This window comes from Sceloporus occidentalis, unplaced genomic scaffold (genome assembly GCF_023333645.1).
Source record: "Sceloporus occidentalis isolate IW3139 unplaced genomic scaffold, rSceOcc1.0.p SCAF_1, whole genome shotgun sequence".
In the NCBI taxonomy this organism is placed as follows: Eukaryota; Metazoa; Chordata; class Lepidosauria; order Squamata; family Phrynosomatidae; genus Sceloporus; species Sceloporus occidentalis.
The window spans coordinates 25669020-25688140 of record NW_028316981.1 but is presented as its reverse complement, the minus strand read 5'-3'; the positions used below and the strand labels follow the sequence as shown (position 1 = coordinate 25688140).

Sequence of the window (19121 nt, the reverse complement as noted above, 5' to 3'; positions counted from 1 at the left end):
CTTGCAATTTTCTGCCATGGCTGCTTGGGATTTAAAAAACCTTGCTTCTTCCCTCCTTTTCTTGTCATTGTGAGTTGTTACACCTCCCTTGCCACTGGCTTCTCCATCCCAAGCTCATGAGAATGGAGGCCAGGGGCACATTCCCATGGATGGCCCCCTCGGTTGCCATGGAGCGGAGCGAGGAAACAATCCCATGCCATGGTTAAGCCCAGACAGCGGCCATGCTCACAGGCCAAACATAGGGCCCTATTTTCTAAGGCCTCCGAAGCGAGGGTTCTTGTACCTCAAACATGAGGGGGAGGGAAGGCAGGGCCTCAGGCTGAGCCATTTTGTGATATGAAAAGGAGGCCAGGGATGCTTTTGAGTCCGGCTCCATTGTTTCTTCATGGAGCCAGAGCTGTGAGAATGAGAGGAGCCAAATGGCGCCACAAACAGCACCATTCTGCAGTCTCTGGGGTCGTCCACTCTTAACTTTTTAACAGAGAGATTTGCATCTCCACACCGATTCAGAATCGATTCGGTGTTCCCACTACCTTTACCGCGATTGGATCTCTCCGCGCCATTTTAACCCTGTTGCTGTTCATATTTAATTTAATCAATTTAAAACAGAGGCACCACCATTTCCAGGAACAATGGCAGTGCGATCTGAATCAATTCGGTAACATGGTCCCACAACCGAAGATGTGGATCCTTGCAGCTCTTAGAAAAAGAACCACTTAGGGGTCTGGTGCCAAATGCAGTGGTTTAAGTGGGTTTTTTTGGTTGCCCCACCTGTAAACTGCACCAAGTGAAGTCAGGGGGCAAATGTGAAGTTCACAGAAATAAACCGGTTCCACACCAGTTTATTTCTGTAATGTGAATGGGACCTCTGTGCCCTTTCAAGCTTTGGGAAGCCTGTCTTGAGGAGCCCTTGTAATTGTAGTGAATATTGGCCAAGGTGTTTGGGGGTGTGTGTGTGTGTATTGTGTGCCTTCAAGTCATTTCTGACTTATGAGCAATCCTAAGGAGATCCTATTTATTTATTTTATTTCATTTCTATGCCGCTTTTCTCCCAGAAAGGGACCCAAGGCGACTCACAATAAAAAAAAACCTCTTAAAAACATATTACAACAAAACCATTAAAATATCACATAAAATAATAAAAATAATAAAATTACAAACATTAAAACCACAATGAAAAACACGATACCCAATTAAACAAGTGACTAATCTGGTGAGGGGAAGGCAAATGAATCTATTTATAGAAAATTGGAATCCATTTACAGAATATGTTAAACAGATAAAAGGAGATATTAGTGTGATGGGGTTTGATAGTTAGGTAATGGACATTTGTCTATTTATTTTTATTTTTGCATTGGTATAAATTGTGGAACATGGAATAATATAAATAATAGGGTAAATATCTAGGTAAAAATAAGAAGATTAAGAGGGAGGAGAACATTATTTAAGAAACCAATAAAAAGTAAGCAGGAAATCTTTTTAAGGGGAGGGCAGTGGGAGAAGGGTTATTGTGGTATGTTGTTATACGTCACTTATTATTATATGGTTGTTATGCCCATGTCTATGTTAATTTATGTTTTTTTATGTTAAATTTTGAATTCTTAATAAAAATTTATTAAATTAGAATGGATTCAGCTCCCTTCAGCCATTTGCTCCAGACTTTTGTATCTACATTTTAATTGCTTTGTATTGTTTTTAACTTGTACTGTTTTAAATTTCATTAGCCGCCTTGAGTTCCTACAGTTGGAGAAGGGTGGGATGATGAGGAGGACAAGATGGCACCCTCTCTTCATACCACACAGAAAAATCTCAACACTATTTGGCTATCAAATTGCATCTTCCACATCTGAGGTGTCAGGCTAATTCAGAGGGCCCCGTTTACATTTAAGTATACACACAGTTCTTTCCTGAAAACAAAGGGGAAGCAACCCAAAAATTCTGGTGCCTGAAGCGATCGCCTTACTGCTTCATGGGCCCACATGACCTGAGAAGCATATCAGCACTCCTCACAGATCCACATTACCAGTATGATCACCAACAGCAGGCAGTGTATCTTCAAATGAAGTATATCAGTCATTTCTGAAGGAACCTATGTATAGTTTGAATGCTACTGGTTCATTCCTACAGTCCCACTCTATTCCCTTTTTAACTCGCAACCTTAATAGCAAATAGAACTTCACTCTTTTCCAGATTCTAGTCACCCTTTTTTGTTCTGCAACCTCCCCTCCTGATTCAAAATATTATTTTGAAGGGGACTATGAGTGGCATCATGGCATTGGACTGAGGCTCTGGAGGCCAGGGTTTGATTCCTGCTTGGCCATAAAACCCATTGGGCAAGTCACACTCTCTCAGCATTGGGGAAGGCAACAGCAAACCTCCTCTAAACAAATCTTGCCAAGAAAATCCCATGATAGGTTCGCCTTAAGTCAGGAATGCCTTGAAGATACACAGCAAGAAATATACTCTTCTCATTCACTCTGAAACAAAGCAACCTCCACAGTGGCTTTGCCTAGTTCTCAGTTTAAAGTTGTTCACTTCTCACAATATTGAACAGAATACAGTAACAAGTGACCAGAGATGTTTTCTTAAGGGTTTTACTAAGTCTTGGATGGAGAACTTTTGGATACTAGGTATTTTGGAGCATGAATTCCTTTGGACAATGACAAATCCTTTAACATGCCAGAAGTCATCATCCTGATGAAATATGTGGGTGTTATAAGATCCAAAACCCTACAAAGCTCTAATTTTGATTCTTTTATAGCTGTAGAAGTTCCTGTGTATGTATAACTGTATGCATATATGCCACCCTATTAAATGTTTCTTTTTTAAACACAAGACAAGAATAATCATTGCTGTTTATGCCCCTCTTCTGTCTCAGCCATGTTTATTTTCCAAGAGGAAACTTTTTGCACATTTGTGTCTATTCTCTCCCATGTATTAAGATAAGATTATCATTTCCCATGCATACTTCGCTGTACAAAATTGCAACTGTTACCAGGGCAGAAAAAATGTTTGCATTCCAACTTTTTATCTGACGTGGTAATTTTGAGTTTGGCACATGCACACTTACAAAGCACCACTGAAGGAAGGAATATGGGAAAGCAGACCTCAGTTACAACAACAACAACAATACAACTATTATTATTATTATTATTATTATTATTATTATTAATACCCGCTCTTCAGCCAAAAGACTATCAGAGCGGCTTACAAATTGTTAATCAGACATTTCCCTGCCCTCAGGCTTACAATCTAGACACAAGACACAAAAGGAGAAGGGAAGTTGGGCCTACTTACTACAAGGGCCTTATTCTACAAGGATAATTGAAATATCTGTATACCTGTATCAGCGATTCCCACACTTTAGTCCTCCACATGTTTTGGACTTCATCTGCCAGAATTGCTGACAGTTGTCCAAGCTGGCTGGGACTTCTGGGTGTTGAAGTCTAAAACACCTGGAGGACTAATGTTTGGGAATGACTGACTATATCATCCTAAGATGATGATTTCTGCTATTCGTAAGGATAAATGAAACTGCCCAATTACCGATAAAGTGCTATGCAATATTCTTGCTTCTGATGAACAGACATTAACCCACAGAAGCTTGCACCAGCTCTACTGAGTGCAGCTCAAGTGATCAGAAGTGCAGTCCACAACAGTTGGAGGGTAGCAAGTAGGCTTCTGTAATGAGAAAGTCTTGTTCTTCAAGGAAAAACTGTTATATTCAGAACTGTTGTGTGCCTTCAAGACATTTCTGACTTAAAGTGAGCCTATCATGGGTTTTCTTGGCAAGATCTGTTCAGGGAGGGTTTGCCTTTGCCTTCTTCTGAAGCTGAGCTAGTGTGACTTACCACCCAGTGGGTCTCCATGGCCAAGTGGGGATTTGAACCCTTGTCTCCAGTGTTATCCAACTCTTAAACCACTGCATCAATGTGGCTCACAAATAGTACATACTGCAAATTTCTGATGTACTCAGTATTAGAATAGTGAGGAAAAGCTTCAGTAAAGAGCATAAAATCAGCAGACATCAGTAACAACACACACAGCTGAAAAGTAAAAAGAGTGCTTCCTTGTAAAAACTACTGATTTATAGCTCTAACGCATGGCAGCATAACACTGTTTTTATATAGAACATGAACTATGCTATCATTTCCTTTTCCTCTTCACTCCAAGAATGCAAGAAAAGGTGCTAATTCAGGTGGCAATTTTATTTCTATAGTGTCACCCAGGGTAGAAATCCATGCCGGGTGGGATGGCAGCAGACAGAAAGCACACAGACACAGGAACAAGCAGCATTGAGTAGAATTTAATGAATGACTCAGGACCCAAGACAAACACCAACTTTATACAAAGAGAGAGCAAGACTGAGGCTTCCAGGAGAGCCTCATTTGGTTACAGCAATTCAGAGCATGGGTAAAAGGGGCAGGGAGCCAAAGATATAAATAAAGATGGTGATGGCAGTGGCTTCCCACCCCAAGGAAGTCACAAGGGACAAGAAATCCAAAATGATTGGATGGGAGGAAAGAGGGGAAACAGCCAAATAGGAGGGCAAGCCACAGCTCTGTGCCTTCTGTGTAGAAAAAAGCAACAGGAGGTGCCAACCACCAGCTTCTTTCCCTCCTAAAAGCCAGACTTAATCAATGCTGGTGAAGGGATACATACACGCACCAAGGGTGGGGGTAAAACAAAACAAAGAAGAGTAGCACACCCACTTTATGAAGGCTTTTCCAGCCAAGATGGGGTCCTGAGCTTGGAATACCAAGAAAAAGTTGACCTGGGAGAGTGGGAGGGGTAGGCAAAGAGGGATCGTGATAGCGAAGCAGGCACCCATGGTATGACAAATTGGGAAAAAAGCCCCTTAGGGGCAGACACCAACAACACTCCCACCCACCACCCCAAGGAGGACAGGCTGGGTATGCAAGAGGAGGAGTGCAGGGCTCGCCACAGTTCACCTGCCTTTGTGCAAGGTGATCTAACCGGAGCCTTTGGGGCAGAGGGGAGTTTTGGGGATTGCACTGGGGGCTCAGTGGATTTCCCCATGCATGCTGGCACAGAGCAGCCTCTAGCAGGGGACACAATAGGAACCTTTTCCAGCTTGCAGGGGAGGAGGAAGGGGTGGAGCAGAAAGTGCTTGTGTGCTCAAGAAAAGGTCACAGCAGCTCCTTCTCCTTCCCACTGCATGGGTACGCCAGGATATGGGGGGAGAGGAAGAAGGGAGGGTGGGAAGCCACAAAACAAAGCCTTCTTATGTACACCCCACCCACCCACCCACCCCAGTGCAGAACGCCTTAGTCAACTTCCTCCATGTTGTTGTAGGATGGAGCAGGGTGCTCTGCAACCCCCTCTGGTGCCAGGGCAGGGGCAACTTCAGAAGCCAGGCTGGTTCCAAAGGGTGGCGAGCTAATTCCCTGCAAACAGAACAAAGCATTAGGTAACAACTGTACAAGGAAGAGGCACAGGGTTTCCACACACCAGCATCTCCTTCTTGCCAGCCCAGTAAGACCACTATGGAATTTGTTTCCCATCTGAAATACTGCAAGCACAGTTTTAAAATCTAGAACTAGAGTTTGGAAGAATCTAAGTACTTTTGAACATAAATTTGGGTAATTGCAAAATGCCCCTGTATTTTATTTTGTCGCACAATTAATTACAAGCTTGACCAACTAGCTATGCATTGAAGTAACTTAACAATATGGCTGCCTTCTTTAAAAAGATAAAACAACATGTGTAATACATTTCAATTTTAGATTGTGGCACACCTATATTCATAACTGTAATTCTCTTCTGCTTCAGTCTTGGCTCTTTGCCAATCAGGACTGGGCATAGGATCACCAGAAAATTTGCCTCAAGAATTCTGTGCCAAAGCAATCTAAATCCCATCCCAAGGAAAACTGAATTATGTGACCTGTATGAATTATGCAAATTGGTTCATAGCTAACTTATTTCTGGTAATGGAGGATGCAAAAATCTACATAAGCACAATTATTCTACCTACTGAATGGACACTCTGTTAAGCCCCTTGCATTTTGACTTTATAGACACACTAGATACTTTTCAATAGTGGAGGATGAACCTTTTTATTCTGTCAAGAGTTGCATTCCCTAATCTGTCAAGGGCAGCGTGACCGGAGACACTGTTTTGGACAGCTCTTTCTCTCTTCCCCTCTTCCCCCCTCAGCATACTGGCAGTGAACATCCACACTGCTCTTGCAGAAAGTTTCCCTACCTCCACCCCACATCTGATCTCTTCAAGAAGAGCATCCCACACTTCCACTGCTATATCCCTTTCCCACCCCTCATTTTCCTGCCCATCTTCCTCTCACCCTCTGGTTCTGCCACTATCTGCAAATAAATAACCCGAGAATCATAGATTGCCCACTCTTGTTTTAAATGACTACCTCAGAATTCTCATGTTAAATAATCTTCTGCTTAGATGACGGCCCTTTTTCCTATAGTAGAGATTTATTAGAATTCAATCAACAGCCTGGCCAAATTCCTTGGTCCTCTTTAATGAACAGAATGAGAGCTATGATTGAGCAGACTTGGGACTCTGCCTGAAAATATATGAGAGGTGTGTGGGGATTTATAGAATCCTTCAGCTAACTTAACTTCTGGCTGAACAGAGCAGCAACATATGGGAAAAGAAAGGAGCCCAACCATCTCTCTTTAGAATAGGTTTATTAAATACAATAAATAAATATAATGAAAGCTTTTTCCACAGCACAATACATTTGCCTTTAATCCAAAAAGCTGGCAGAGGATAGCTTAGCATATCTTTTCCTCTTCAGTGTGAAGCTTCCCATCAAAACTATACATGGATCAGGCTGTGGCACTGGTGTGGCTTCAGACTGTCTAGTCCATGACAGAGATACTACCAACAGACATCAATTAGCCAAACTGTTGGCAAGATCAAATCTGGTTCTTCCTCTCCATAAAGAAGGTGCTGAGAAGCATGTGTAACATGCTAGTCTTTATAATGCATGTGAAATCAGTAATAACAAACAATAATAATACATAACCCAGAAGGGTGCTGGAATGAGTTTGATGGCAAAGCTCTCAAGACAACTCTCCGATCAGAGCCAAGATTGCAACTGTGCTCTAGAGGCACAAGAAAGATGCTGTATCACTTACACAGAACCTAGTGCAAGGCCAGACTGAAAAAACAGAAGGCCACAAAACAGTGATTCCAAAAATATATTTCTGCTGTCTTGTGTGTGTACACAAATAGGCATCCACACTCATCCATAGAGACAAGGAAAGAAGCAGAGATTCACATCAAAGTCCAGCCTTTTGTTTAACTGGGTCCCTATGTTAAAGAATGGTTACCTGAACACAAGCCTGGCTAGAGGGTGGCAAACAAGGAGAAAGACTCTCGTTAACACACCCCTCCCGAGTGTAGCCGCAGGCCTAAATAATTTTGCTGCCAAAACACAAAATAAAAAAAAGGAAGGAGCCAATCTCCCTGGCTTCAAGATGGTGAGCAAGTCTAATTAAACTAGGTCTAAGAGAATTAGCATAGCATTTTCCCTCCTCCAAACAAAAGCGAACAAATTCCACACACAGTACTAATGCCCAACTGGGGAAGCTGGCACAATGCTCAAATGTTAGGCACCAGTGGAGTGGGGCTGTCAACCCAGTTAAGATGAGCTATTCCAAGGCAGACAATAGCCAAGACAAACATATTACCATCTAGTTGTAGAAACAGGAACCGTAAGATCTTAGGCTTCTGTTAGAGGTACATATATTTATCAGTCCTTGATTCAAATTGGCTGAGATTTACTAAAGGCCACCTAGGATAGGTCTGTCCCACTGAGGTTCCCTAGGCTGCTGAGTCAGCCGCAAAACCAAGAAGTCAAACCAAGGGGGAGAGAGAGCAGAATCTGGACTTGGCACCTTCTCCATGGGGAGGCAGTGGCTCTACGGGTTTCTTCTTGCACCTACCTGGCGAGAAACTTTCCAGCCTCTCGCCACAAAGATGCAACAGAGGAGAGCCAACATTGCAATAAACCTGGCTGCCCCCTTTCCTGGTGCCCTGCTGTTCCTGCTGCTACCTCCAACGGGTCTGATAGATGAGCGGGTAGAAGACATTCAAGAAGAGTGCCACAATGGCTGCCATGGTGCCCAGGACAAAGTATCGGACATGGCCTTCATCAGGACACTCTGAGGTGAGGTTCTTTGTTCGTCCGCTGCAAGACCTCCAAGGGTTCCTCATTAGCCTCCTGGCAGCTTCCTCTTCCGCCTCCAGTTCCTGCCAGAGCAGAGAAGCCTGCGATGTGGAAACCTGCGTCAGCACTTGAGAACACAGTGGCACACCCCGCAATCACCCATGCTTTGCCCTGCCCCTTCCCAGTACCGCCTGCCTGCACACCTTTTCCGCTGCTGTTCTCTCTGTCACAGCCCCATGTATTTTTCCCCTGCCTCCCTGCTAGGCTCCAGCAGCAGGCCAGGTTCAGATCAAGGGGCTTCTCAGGGACACAGCAAGCAATGCAAACCACGAGATGATGAAGGGCAAGCCCCAGTTTGTCAGAGCGAGGCATCCATGCTGGCTTGATGGGGTTTTTCCCAGTCTGCAAGTATCAGTGCCAGCTTAACAGTTTCAACAGACCCTGTCACCAAGTAATCATAGCCTGTGCTTTCTTGTACGTATGAAGGCCATTCAGTTGACCAACCAGTCACATTGGGTGAGAACACGAGGATCATTCAGAAACAGCCAATCGCAGTTGAACTTTTGCTGGTTGAGAACATGAGGATCTGATGACAGCCAGTCACATCCAAGCGCTTGCAGGTGAGAACATGAGGATCTTTTGTAAGGACGACAGCTAATAAACTGTTCAGCATTGTCAAGTGAAAAACCACGAGGAACACTCAGAGATGACAGCCAATCATAGTGCTTTCTTTCTTTCTCTCTCTTTCTTTTAATTAGACAGATGCACAGGAGGAGGAGTTAGTCACAGGGTAACCAGTCACAGACCATGTTTTCCATACAGAAGAGATAATTCAGGGCAGTCACCTAAGCCATTGGTTTTTTAGTGAAAGGATGGCTGAGTCCATAGCATCTTCCCCCACGAGTAGGGGGTGCTGTGTTCCAAGCTCCCACATTCTGAAGCTGGCTGGAAAGGGCAATTCTGGAGCTGGTATGAGGATGCCAGTCTTGCTATAGAGGCCAAGTGCCAAAGTCCTTAGGCACAAAGGGAATCTTGACTTAAGCATCCAGGCCCCCCTCTGACAGCTTCTTTGAACAGCCTGGTCTGTGTCTGCTCCTCCTCCCCAGGGCATGTGGTTCCCATTAGATTTGGCCTGCTGGGCATCCAGGCCTAGCAAACTACTGTGTTTGTCAGCCACAAAACTGACTGCCCAGCTTCAGCAAACTATAGGAGGCACAGAAAAGAAAAGAACAATGCAGCCAGCCTCACAACACAGCCTTGAATGCAGTGTTGCTTGATCCTCTGCTCATGGTGGCTTCCTAGGCAGAATGCCACTGCAACACATCACAGCAGAGCCCTGTGATGTGCCAGTAGCCTCTACTACATTTACACTTGGGAGGCTCTTCCTTGAGGCTGTGCCTCATGCTGGCAGTGTACCAAAGTGTGCAGTGCTAGCATGTTGTCTGCACAGCCTCTGCCATTTGAATGGTTGGAAGCAGTGGAGTAGGGGTGAAAGTGGAAGAGGCATATCAACCAACATCAACACTGAGTAGCTCTACACCCAGGCCTACTCCTTTATGCTATCTTGATTGTTCAGAGGCCTTGACACCTGCTGTTGCTCTGCACAGCCAAGGGCTTCTGACCCCAAACAGCTTATTCTATATAGAATTTCCTGCTGTCTGCCACCCAAGGCTAAGGAGTGGTCATCCTCCATATTGAGATGTTGTTCTGCCCAGCCAATATAAACTCCTCGGGTTCCCCTGAGCCAGTGCAGCCATGCTACTCCTGGGAGAAGTGTGTGCAAGTCTTCCAGGTACTTTTCTGACATCCCTGAGCCAATTTGACTTTTCAAGATACAAATCATTGGCTGTATAAGCAGGACAACAACACCTGCAGCCCAGCATTATCCCAGCCAGAGCTGTAAGTGGAAATGAGCAGATACTTCTATTGCTGTCAGCAATAATATGGGACACCTCAAGGTGGACAGCCACTAAAAGACAATTCCCCCAGAAGCTCTCACCTGATTGGCTGCTGCCTCAGCAGAGGGGGCTAAGTCAGCCCGAGGATCCGCGGGATGAGGTGGCCCTCTTGGAGGTCTCTCTACAGGAGAGTTCCGCCGGCGGTAGAAGAGCACGTAGGCATATCGTGTCACCACCTGGCTTTCATCTACTGTGGTGACTGTGCTGTCATCAAAGAGCCGCCAACCTGCATAATGCAAGGAGGTGGAAAGAGGTAAGATTAAAATCTTCCAATACACACCTCTCTCAGCCTGCAGAGGAATGATTGCCTGTCTGTCCTTGCATTTCTTCATTTCACAGGAAAGCAATCTCAGCCTCCTAGCCATACTTTGGGAAAAGAGCTAGACATCTTGGGAAAAAGCTAAACATCCCTGTTGCCATCAGGTACCTAAATTAGTTTATAACCAGAAAATGTGGGGCTACTGCAGCTTTACCTTGCTGTCAAATCAACATTCAAAGGGTGCTGTTTCAATGGGAGTTAAGGTAATAGATTTTGGGGATCACTGAAAGATCTGAAAGGTTTCTAGGTCAGGCTCATGTTCATGTTCCTACTTGGAACAGACCCACTGTATGTGATTAGCTGGTAAGGTAGAACCCCAGCCTGCCTGCCACTGAGTAACACTCTGAAGTATTCCCACCAGGTTCCATGAACATCTAGTTCTGGTTGAGATAAACCTAACAATAGGAAGAGGATGCTTACTAGAAGTACCTCTGGGCATTGACTCCTAACCTATTATCAGATCCTTTCCTTTCTGCCTCCATTTCTGTGTCAGGTGTGGCAAACTTTTGACTCCCCAGATTTTGTTGGACGCATAATCCTTCACCTACTGGATACAGAAACTTATGAAAGCTGATGGGAGACTGTCTGTCAACATCAATAAGACTGGATTGCTCATCTGTTGCAAGTGACAAGGAAGCAACCTAACCAGCTACTGTGTTCAATCTTCCTCAAGTAAGGAGATCTTGCATAGAAACTTCTTCCAGCTCATGTTCTGATTCTAGAAAAAAAATCTGTATCCCTTCAAATATCCTTCCAGCAAGCAAATTAATTCTATTCTCTGCCCTTTCTTCAGTTCCACAATGTGCCAAGGACCTTCCACTGAACTCAATCCTGGAGGACAAAGGAAGCAAAAGCAGCCAATTCCTTCTTGTTACTTTGGGGGCAGACTGTTCTTTGATGTGGCAGAGGCAGCCCACCATGCACCAAACTCATTTCTCCTGCTTTTTTCTTTAAAGTTAGTGTTGGATGCTAAACTGTACAATGAAACAAGACTCCCCCCCCCCCCCACACACACACACTGCAGGAAAGTATCTTTAGACAGGTTGCTCATCTCCTTTTCTCCTTCCCCAGGTAGGGTTATGCTAAACAGCTAAACAGGTGCTCCTGTGTGCAAGGGGGACCTCTCCCAGTTTGGATCCAGTATAACTCTGAGAAGGAGGGTGCTAGCAGAGATCCATGTGTTTCCCATCTTCAGGAGTAACTGGAGGGACAAATCCTGACCCAGAGTAACTTGGAAAAATTACTTTTGAGGGCTACAATTCCCGGCATCCCTCTACCAACAGTGGGGAGCTGCAATCCAAAACAGTAAATATTTCAAGCTCTGTACACACCAGATCTGTCACACTGAAGAAAAATGGAAACCCACTTCCAGACCTGGCAAACACTGTCACAAGTCAAAAAACTCTGTCCTCTTGATAATTCCAAACAAAAGAAGGGAAGCTAGGGTATCAGGTGGTGATCCTACCCCAGCCCCCTACCAAGCAGAGAAGGTGCTGGTACTCTGGGGAGTTGGCACTGCCTGTTAGCACCATCTTCTCAACCAGCTATAGACAGCGAGGTCTTGAGTTCTGCCAGGCCAAAGGTTGGTTATCCCTGAGGTATGGAGTGAACAAGAAGGTCTGGTCTCATTCTCCTGGCAAGGATTTTTGTAGAGCAAAACAGTCTGTGGGATGGAAAGGCAGAAATATTCTCTCCACCCTGAGTAGGCCGTGCTGGCAATCTATGATATAAGAAATATACACTATTCTCTTTGGCACATAAAATCTAAGCCATAAAAATGCAGATCCTCCTTTCTTGGATAGATGTTTTGATGTTCCTGTTGTTATGCAGCGACAATAACTGTCAGCCAGGAGACCCCTTTCTCATTCTCCTTGTGCCTGTCTCCCACAAGCCCCTACAGGGATGCCTGGCACCCAGTTAGCCTCTTAATGGTCAAGGGACCACACACTATCTTCTCCTACTCACCCACATCACTACGCTGACTGTTCTTGTCACTGGGCAGTCGGGCATAGGCTGTGTAGTGCCCACCAATCATGCCTCCATAGTGATTAATAACTGCATACAGATCATACATAGGTAGCTGCTGCTCATCTTTCTGGCCAATACAGAACTTGCTCAGGTCCAAGCTCCTGAGGATAGAAACAGAACAATTAAGATAGCTGTATATTGTGTGCCAATGAATATGGGAGGGAGGGAGGGATTAATAAAAGCCAGCTCCCTATCCATCATTCACTTCTCAGAGGTTGCCCAACTTCCTGTCTGAAATCCAGATGCATGGAAATACTGTGTGATTGTTTGCTTAGAGCTCAAAGGATCATGACAGACCATTGTTTCTAGATAAACTGGAGTACTAGGGGGGACCAAAGCTAAATGACAGAGAGCACATATTTTGCATACTGAAATCCCTGCATTCAAACTCTGGCACCTCCATTTCAGAGCCAGGTGATGGGAAAAGTCACTGCCAGTTAGATTAGCCATTGTGACAAAGAGAGCTCAAACTAAATAAGCACAAAACACGAGAAGATGGTCCAAACCTGATGTAAAATAATCCCACGTGTTCACTCCACAGATGAATACCTCCTCCACAGTACAAAAAGACATTATCCCTTGGGTGTTATTTGTGTATCTACTCATGTTCATGTGTGGACAAGGCCTAAAGTGCCCAACCTGACTCCTGTGACAGCCTGCTTTAAAACACACTCTCTGCTCCATATCCTGAACGTCTCGATTTAAATTCTATATATGAAAAAAACTAAAGGAAGACTGAATGGCAGAAATATGATACATGGCATTTGCAGCAAAACAGAAGAGATCTCTGATGGTTTCATCAGAGTCTGTTGCAAATACAAGGAAGAAAATTTTGTGGTGATGCAAAGATTAAATAAGTTTATAGTAGTCTGGGCCTACTTTCATCAGATGAAAAAAGTGGCTGGGGGATTCTCCCACTGCAGAAGTGAAAGGATGCGCACTTGCTATTTTTGTATTAGAAATAGGTTCTTGCCTAGTAATAAAGATGAATGTTCTGCAACTTCTTTACAATACCATATGCCCATTATATTCTTTTGTTTCCCAGTATTTCTTTTGATTCCAACAGTAGTTCTTACCTCAACTGCAGTTCTATCCTCCCTTTAAGATGATAAGGTTGCTCAAATTGCCTCTGGCAGCACCCAACTTGTCATATAGCACAAATCACAGATAATGATTCAAGGTAAAAGGGTTTCCCACAAGCCAACACTGCTCGACCATAAACTACACTAGATAATCCTGATCCAAAGACAGGGCCCAAGCCCAGCAATGATGTGTGATCCAGGTCAGGAATCTGCTGCTATTTAGAAAAATATGTCTCTAACACTAATGTGATATCCAAGTGGCATCCAAGGGGCACATAGCAACACACAATACAACATCTCTCACCTGACGGGAAAATCCACCATATCATTAATCTTGTCCCTCCAAATAAAACTACGGAAGGAGAACCGCTTGAGCTGTATGATGAGTATGTTAGGCAGACGCCACAACATGAGCTGCTTCGATGCCTCACGGTGCTGCTTACACTTTGGACAGTACCTGTGGAATAGGAGATGAGAAGATAGCACCCATTAACATCTCCTGCTACTAACTTCAGGGGACTGACTTCTCTTTGTTACCCTCTGTATTCCTGCAGCCACTAAGGGGAACCTCAGCAGTATCACTCAAGTTTCTGGGATCAAAGGGTTCAGAAGTGAGCTTTGAGCACAACAGCTCTGTGGGATCCAAATTTAGTGTTCGATGACAGATATAAACTTTCAATTGATTTTTTAAAAAGCTTGTACTCTATCTGAAAACATGAACACAAGAGGGAAACCATTATAACCCTTGTTCTGTGACAGCAATGGAGCTGAAGGGATCCTACTTCCCCACCACTATTTTGGCTGTGGATTGATGTCTAACACAGCTGTTATGAATGCAGAAGAAATCTTCTGCATAAGACTCAAGGGGCCATCTGACAGAACTCTGAAAAGGCTGCAATGACAAATTCACTGCACTTTACAGATAAAATCATATCTGTATTGCTTTAGAGTCCTTAGTCTTGATGGTCTAATAGCGATGAAGCCAGGAAAACAAGCTTGTCAAGTAATTTAGAATGTTTCAAACTGTCAGATCTGAGGATATGGATAAGTTGCATAACTTACTACCTGTTCTTTGGACTTTTGCCATTCCTGGCTATTAAAAGCTAGCAAGGTATGCCTAGTGCTCTGAAAAGGGGAGTAATGAAACCTCTGGTGGAAAGAATAAATAAGTTTGAGCCCAATGGTCCAAATGCTCAATTTCAAAGCAAAGTTCTGGGGAAGGCAATAGTGCTTCATGTTTAGGACAATGATTTAGATGATAACAAATCATCTGGATCCATCCCAATCTGGCACTGGGCTTGATTACGGGGGTAGAAAATGTTTTCCTGGTAGATGATTTACAATAAGGATATTATGAAGTGCTAGTGATGGAATTGAGAGTGGAATTACAATCTGATTCCTCCCCTTTTTGCCCATCATTCGTTGCTGATCAGTTTTCATACTGTTATTATTGCAGTTTTGCTTTAACGAGAGACACCTATCAATACCTAACAGTATCTCTACAGCCATGCGACTGCACAGGTGTGGATCATTTTAGCTCTACAGTGGTGTTATTGTGAAGTTGACATGGTGCGAGTGGGTGTGCCTGCCTTTTGTTTTGACCTAATAACCTTGAAAGGGCTGAGATGTTTTTGGGGAAATGGATGAAGATGAAGAAACTGAAATGAAATTCAGACAAGGTGAGGAGGTAAGCGGGGAGGGGGATTAATAAATGTGGCTTGGCAAGATTAACTAGTTTTGGATGTGGTTGCACTCCTCATGAAAGTCCACATTTGCAATTTGGAGGTGCTCCTGAATTTGTTTTCTCTGGAAGCAGAAAGAACAGCAGTAGTTAAGTGTACCTTTTACCGCCTTAGCACGATATGGCAGTTGCAATCCTACCTTGGAGTGATAAATCTTCTCTAATTATTTAAGACTAGCTACATTGTAGCTGGATTACTGTATTGTTTTCTAGTTAAGAATGCCTCTGAGAACAATTCAAAAGCTTCAGGCAGTACAAAAACACTAGCTGACCACAGACTTAGCATTTGGAAAATGTTGCTTCAATACTGTATTACATCTGCTAGCTATCTGTTCTACACTAACACTAGAGGGTTTTTAGAGTGTTTTTTTTTTTTGCATGAAATTTTATATCCCATGTATGAAATGTTCCAGCATACAGAGAAACCACCCCAAAATCATTTCTCACCAGGCCTCCTCAGGGGCTAACACCTCTGGCTTAGTGAAGAGGTTGAGGCACTGTTCAAGGGTGAAGTGTCCAGCTCTGGCTGCTTCACTTGCAGAGCCTGGATCTTCCACACACTCCAGCTCCTTGGATTCAACCAGCACAAACTCCTTCATTCTCTCATTATTCTTCCATACTAAGGCCAGAGAACAGTCATCTGTCAGGTCCAGCGGGTTATCTCCTGTAAGACACAGATGCTTATAGATGATGCTGCCCATCCTCCCCACTTGGCCAGCACTGATACATAAGAAATAAGCACTACAAAAGCCCTTCCATCTCCTTGTTTCAGCCAAGACAAAAAATAGAGTATGGAAGAGGTAGCATAAGGGACTGCAACCACAAGGAAGGGGGGCACAGATGACAAAAGCACTGATCGCCAATTCTAGTTTCAACAGCAGTTTGAAGATTGGAATATTTTGAAACATTAACTTTTGCATACCCTAACAATGAACCTGTGAGGCACATTAACAGTAATCTGACTATTTACAACAACGGAAAACATGCAACCAGGATAGGAATATTCTCCTCTCCACCCCAAAGGTAACCAAGGTTCACTAGGTTAATGGATGGGAAAAACATGAAGGTCACTGATAACGAAAGCTTGTGGGAAGGGGGAAAGTGAGTCAAGAGATACCTAGAATTCATGAAAAGGGACACAACAGGCACTCATTGTTTTATTCTGCAACTGTGTAGCATAAGGCAATATGAGCTAAACAGGAGGAGAAGCTATGAATTGTGGCTCTCAGTATTGTGCTTTCTGGCCCAGAACATGTGCTGGCTTGGACCCAACGCAGGATGGAAAGTTTGTATTCCATCTGAACTTGTCACATAGTTCAATATCCTGGGATTATTACATTTCAAGGTGGTGATGCCTATTGATTTGTCAGAAATTGGGGTGGAAATGAGATTCCCAAACAGAATTTTAGGTACCTAGGTTTAGGTACCTAGGTTTAGGTACTTCATAATTCCTTGTTCCTTCCTCCAGCAACCAGAATGACACAAAATACACACTTGGCCCTCCAAATTTGCAGCTTTAACTTATATGGATTTTATTAATATATCCTCTCTAGGAATATCTAGGTCCGTGATGGCGAACCCGTGGCACGTGTGCCACGTGTGGCATGCGACACGATTTCGCCAGGCACGGGGGGCGAGGGAGAAGGCAGAACGGGCACGTGCCCGTTCCGCCTCCTCCCTGGCACTTTTGGGCCTCCTGCTGTCTCTCTGAGACAGCGGGAAGCCAGAAAATGGCGCCTGGGAGGAGGAGACAGAGGCACATGCACGTCTGCCTCCTCCTCCCAGCCCTCTTCCCTCCCGGCTTCCCTTCGCTCCACACAAAAGGGCTCCATGGAGCCTTTTCGCACGGAGTGAAGGCCGAGGAGGAGGCGGCTGGGACGCGTGCCCAGCCGCCTCCTTCTCCTCCCGGCTTGCCTTGGCTCGCCAGGAAAGGGCTCTGTGGAGCCCTTTCCTGGCGAGCGAAGGAAGGGCAAGGGCCCTTTTGCCAGCCTCTGACGGCACAGGAGGGACCCTCAGAAGCCGGCAAAGGCTGGAGGACAGCGCACCATCCTCCACGGCCCTTTTGCCGGCCTCTGACGGCCCCAGGAGGGACCCTCAGGGGCTGGCAAAGGCCGGAGGACAGTGTGCTGTCCTCCACGGCCCTTGGGCCGGCAAACGCCGGGGGAGGAGCCAGAGGCTCCCTCCCTCTGAAAAGGGGCCGGGAGCCCTGCCCCCTGGGGGGCAGGAGCCTCGCCCCAGCACCCAGCCTCCATCCTGGGGGTAGATGCCCCGCCCCCGGCACGTGACCTTAAAAAGGTTCACCATCACTGATCTAGGTCCTCTAGCCAATTCTATGGTCAACTTTAACCAAAAGTCGCACTGAAGGACCTAGAGATTCCTATGGCTATGGGCTCAAGACTACCTTGCACTGATTTAACAGACTAGATCCAGCCCATATTATAACAAGAGGCACATCTTCCTAAATTGATCTGGCTCTCCCCCAAAAGTAATACCAATTTTTAAAAAGATGTCACTGTTTTCAGAACCCCAAGCTTTTAAGTTTTAACCCTCACCTTTATCTTCCAGCTTCTGCTCTTTATTGGCTGCATCAATCTTGTTGATATAGAACTGGGTAATATGGGAACTTAGGCCCTCTGCTGGATGCTGATAACCAGGGATGGCAGCTAGAGGCAGACAGAAGACTCAATGAGCAACAGCCATACAATAAATAGAAATGTCCCCCTCCCCCAGGTCATCCTCTTCCCACAGATAGGCCAAAAGGTAAAAGGGCAACAGATGGAACAACTATACCTTATAGCACACATGATGTACAGAGATAGCAGAGACCTCTGAGAATCAGACAAAACCATTCAATGGCCCTACCTCAGGGTAATATTTGTTGGTTATCAACCACACTGTCTTCTTATAGCTGAGCAGCACCTACCCCTCACAGCATGACACAGGTATTATGTGGAACAAATTATTTCCACAATCCTGCCTACTTCTGACTTTGAGAAAAAGAAGCAGGAGAAAACAAAGTGGCAACTATACAAAATTGCCTGATGTTGATTTGCAAGGAGGGGATTTGTATGTAGAATCTGATAATGAGAACTGAATATTTATCCTCTTTCAGCAATTGTCACACACCTGCAGAGCTGCACAGGCAGCGGGGCCAATGGACACTGGGATCACAGTGGCACTAGAAAACTGTTAGGAACCCCTTGGAATGCAAGACTGCAAAAGGAAAAGCTGTGGGACTTTGATGGGTCACTTGCTTACCTTCAGGTTTGGAGGCTCTTGATAGCTCCATACAAGGCAGCTCCATGCAGGTCTCAGACCGTGTGACTGCTGAAGTCTCAGACACACCTGAATCCAAGCTCAGCTCTGAGCATCTTCCTGTGGGAACCTTGCTTCTTACTGCACTAGTATCCCCTAACTCAGGTTGTAGTTCAGGGGCCGAAAAACATGCCTGGGCTTCTGGCAACAGATGTGGTGCCCTGGCTCCATCTCCCGACTCCATAGTGGTAACGGTGTCAGTAGCTGAAGCAGCACCAGCAGCCAGCGTTGTAGCACTACTATTCCTGGCAGAAGGTTCTTGTTTCTCAGGATGCTGGGGCTGCAAGCCTTGTTCTGGTGACATCCTGCCCATCTGGAAGGGAGGCTGGAATACACTGACCGAGTATCTAAGCAGGGACAGGAGACAAGCCATCAGAATGAACTCTGCAGCATCTGAACAGGGAACATACTGCTGGCATTCCAGATGAAAACTTAGCTCTTTGTTGCTCTACACAGTCTATAAAGGTGACAGGGAGCAACCACTGCCAGTCTGGCCAAGAGTCCTTCCAATACT

At 44.9% G+C, this 19121-nt stretch overlaps 1 protein-coding gene across 4 annotated transcripts in view; it reads right to left on the bottom strand.

The window, feature by feature from the left end:
* Positions 1–4285: 4285 nt before the first annotated feature.
* Positions 4286–19121, bottom strand: part of USP19 (ubiquitin specific peptidase 19) — a 53383-nt gene continuing 38547 nt past the window's right edge. For 2 of the 4 annotated variants that reach the window (XM_089518305.1, XM_089518314.1), the window contains 7 exons: positions 18551–18954; positions 17845–17955; positions 15740–15956; positions 13856–14008; positions 12407–12570; positions 10164–10348; positions 5583–8265 (listed from right to left, as the gene is read on the bottom strand). In XM_089518305.1, coding sequence (XP_089374431.1) covers positions 8047–8265; positions 10164–10348; positions 12407–12570; positions 13856–14008; positions 15740–15956; positions 17845–17955; positions 18551–18954 — 1453 coding nt within the window. In that variant the 3' untranslated portion in view covers positions 5583–8046. Of the gene's footprint in view, positions 5409–5581; positions 8266–10163; positions 10349–12406; positions 12571–13855; positions 14009–15739; positions 15957–17844; positions 17956–18550; positions 18955–19121 lie in introns of those variants that run through there. The other 2 variants (XM_089518320.1, XM_089518310.1) reach the window with 2 other exon arrangements.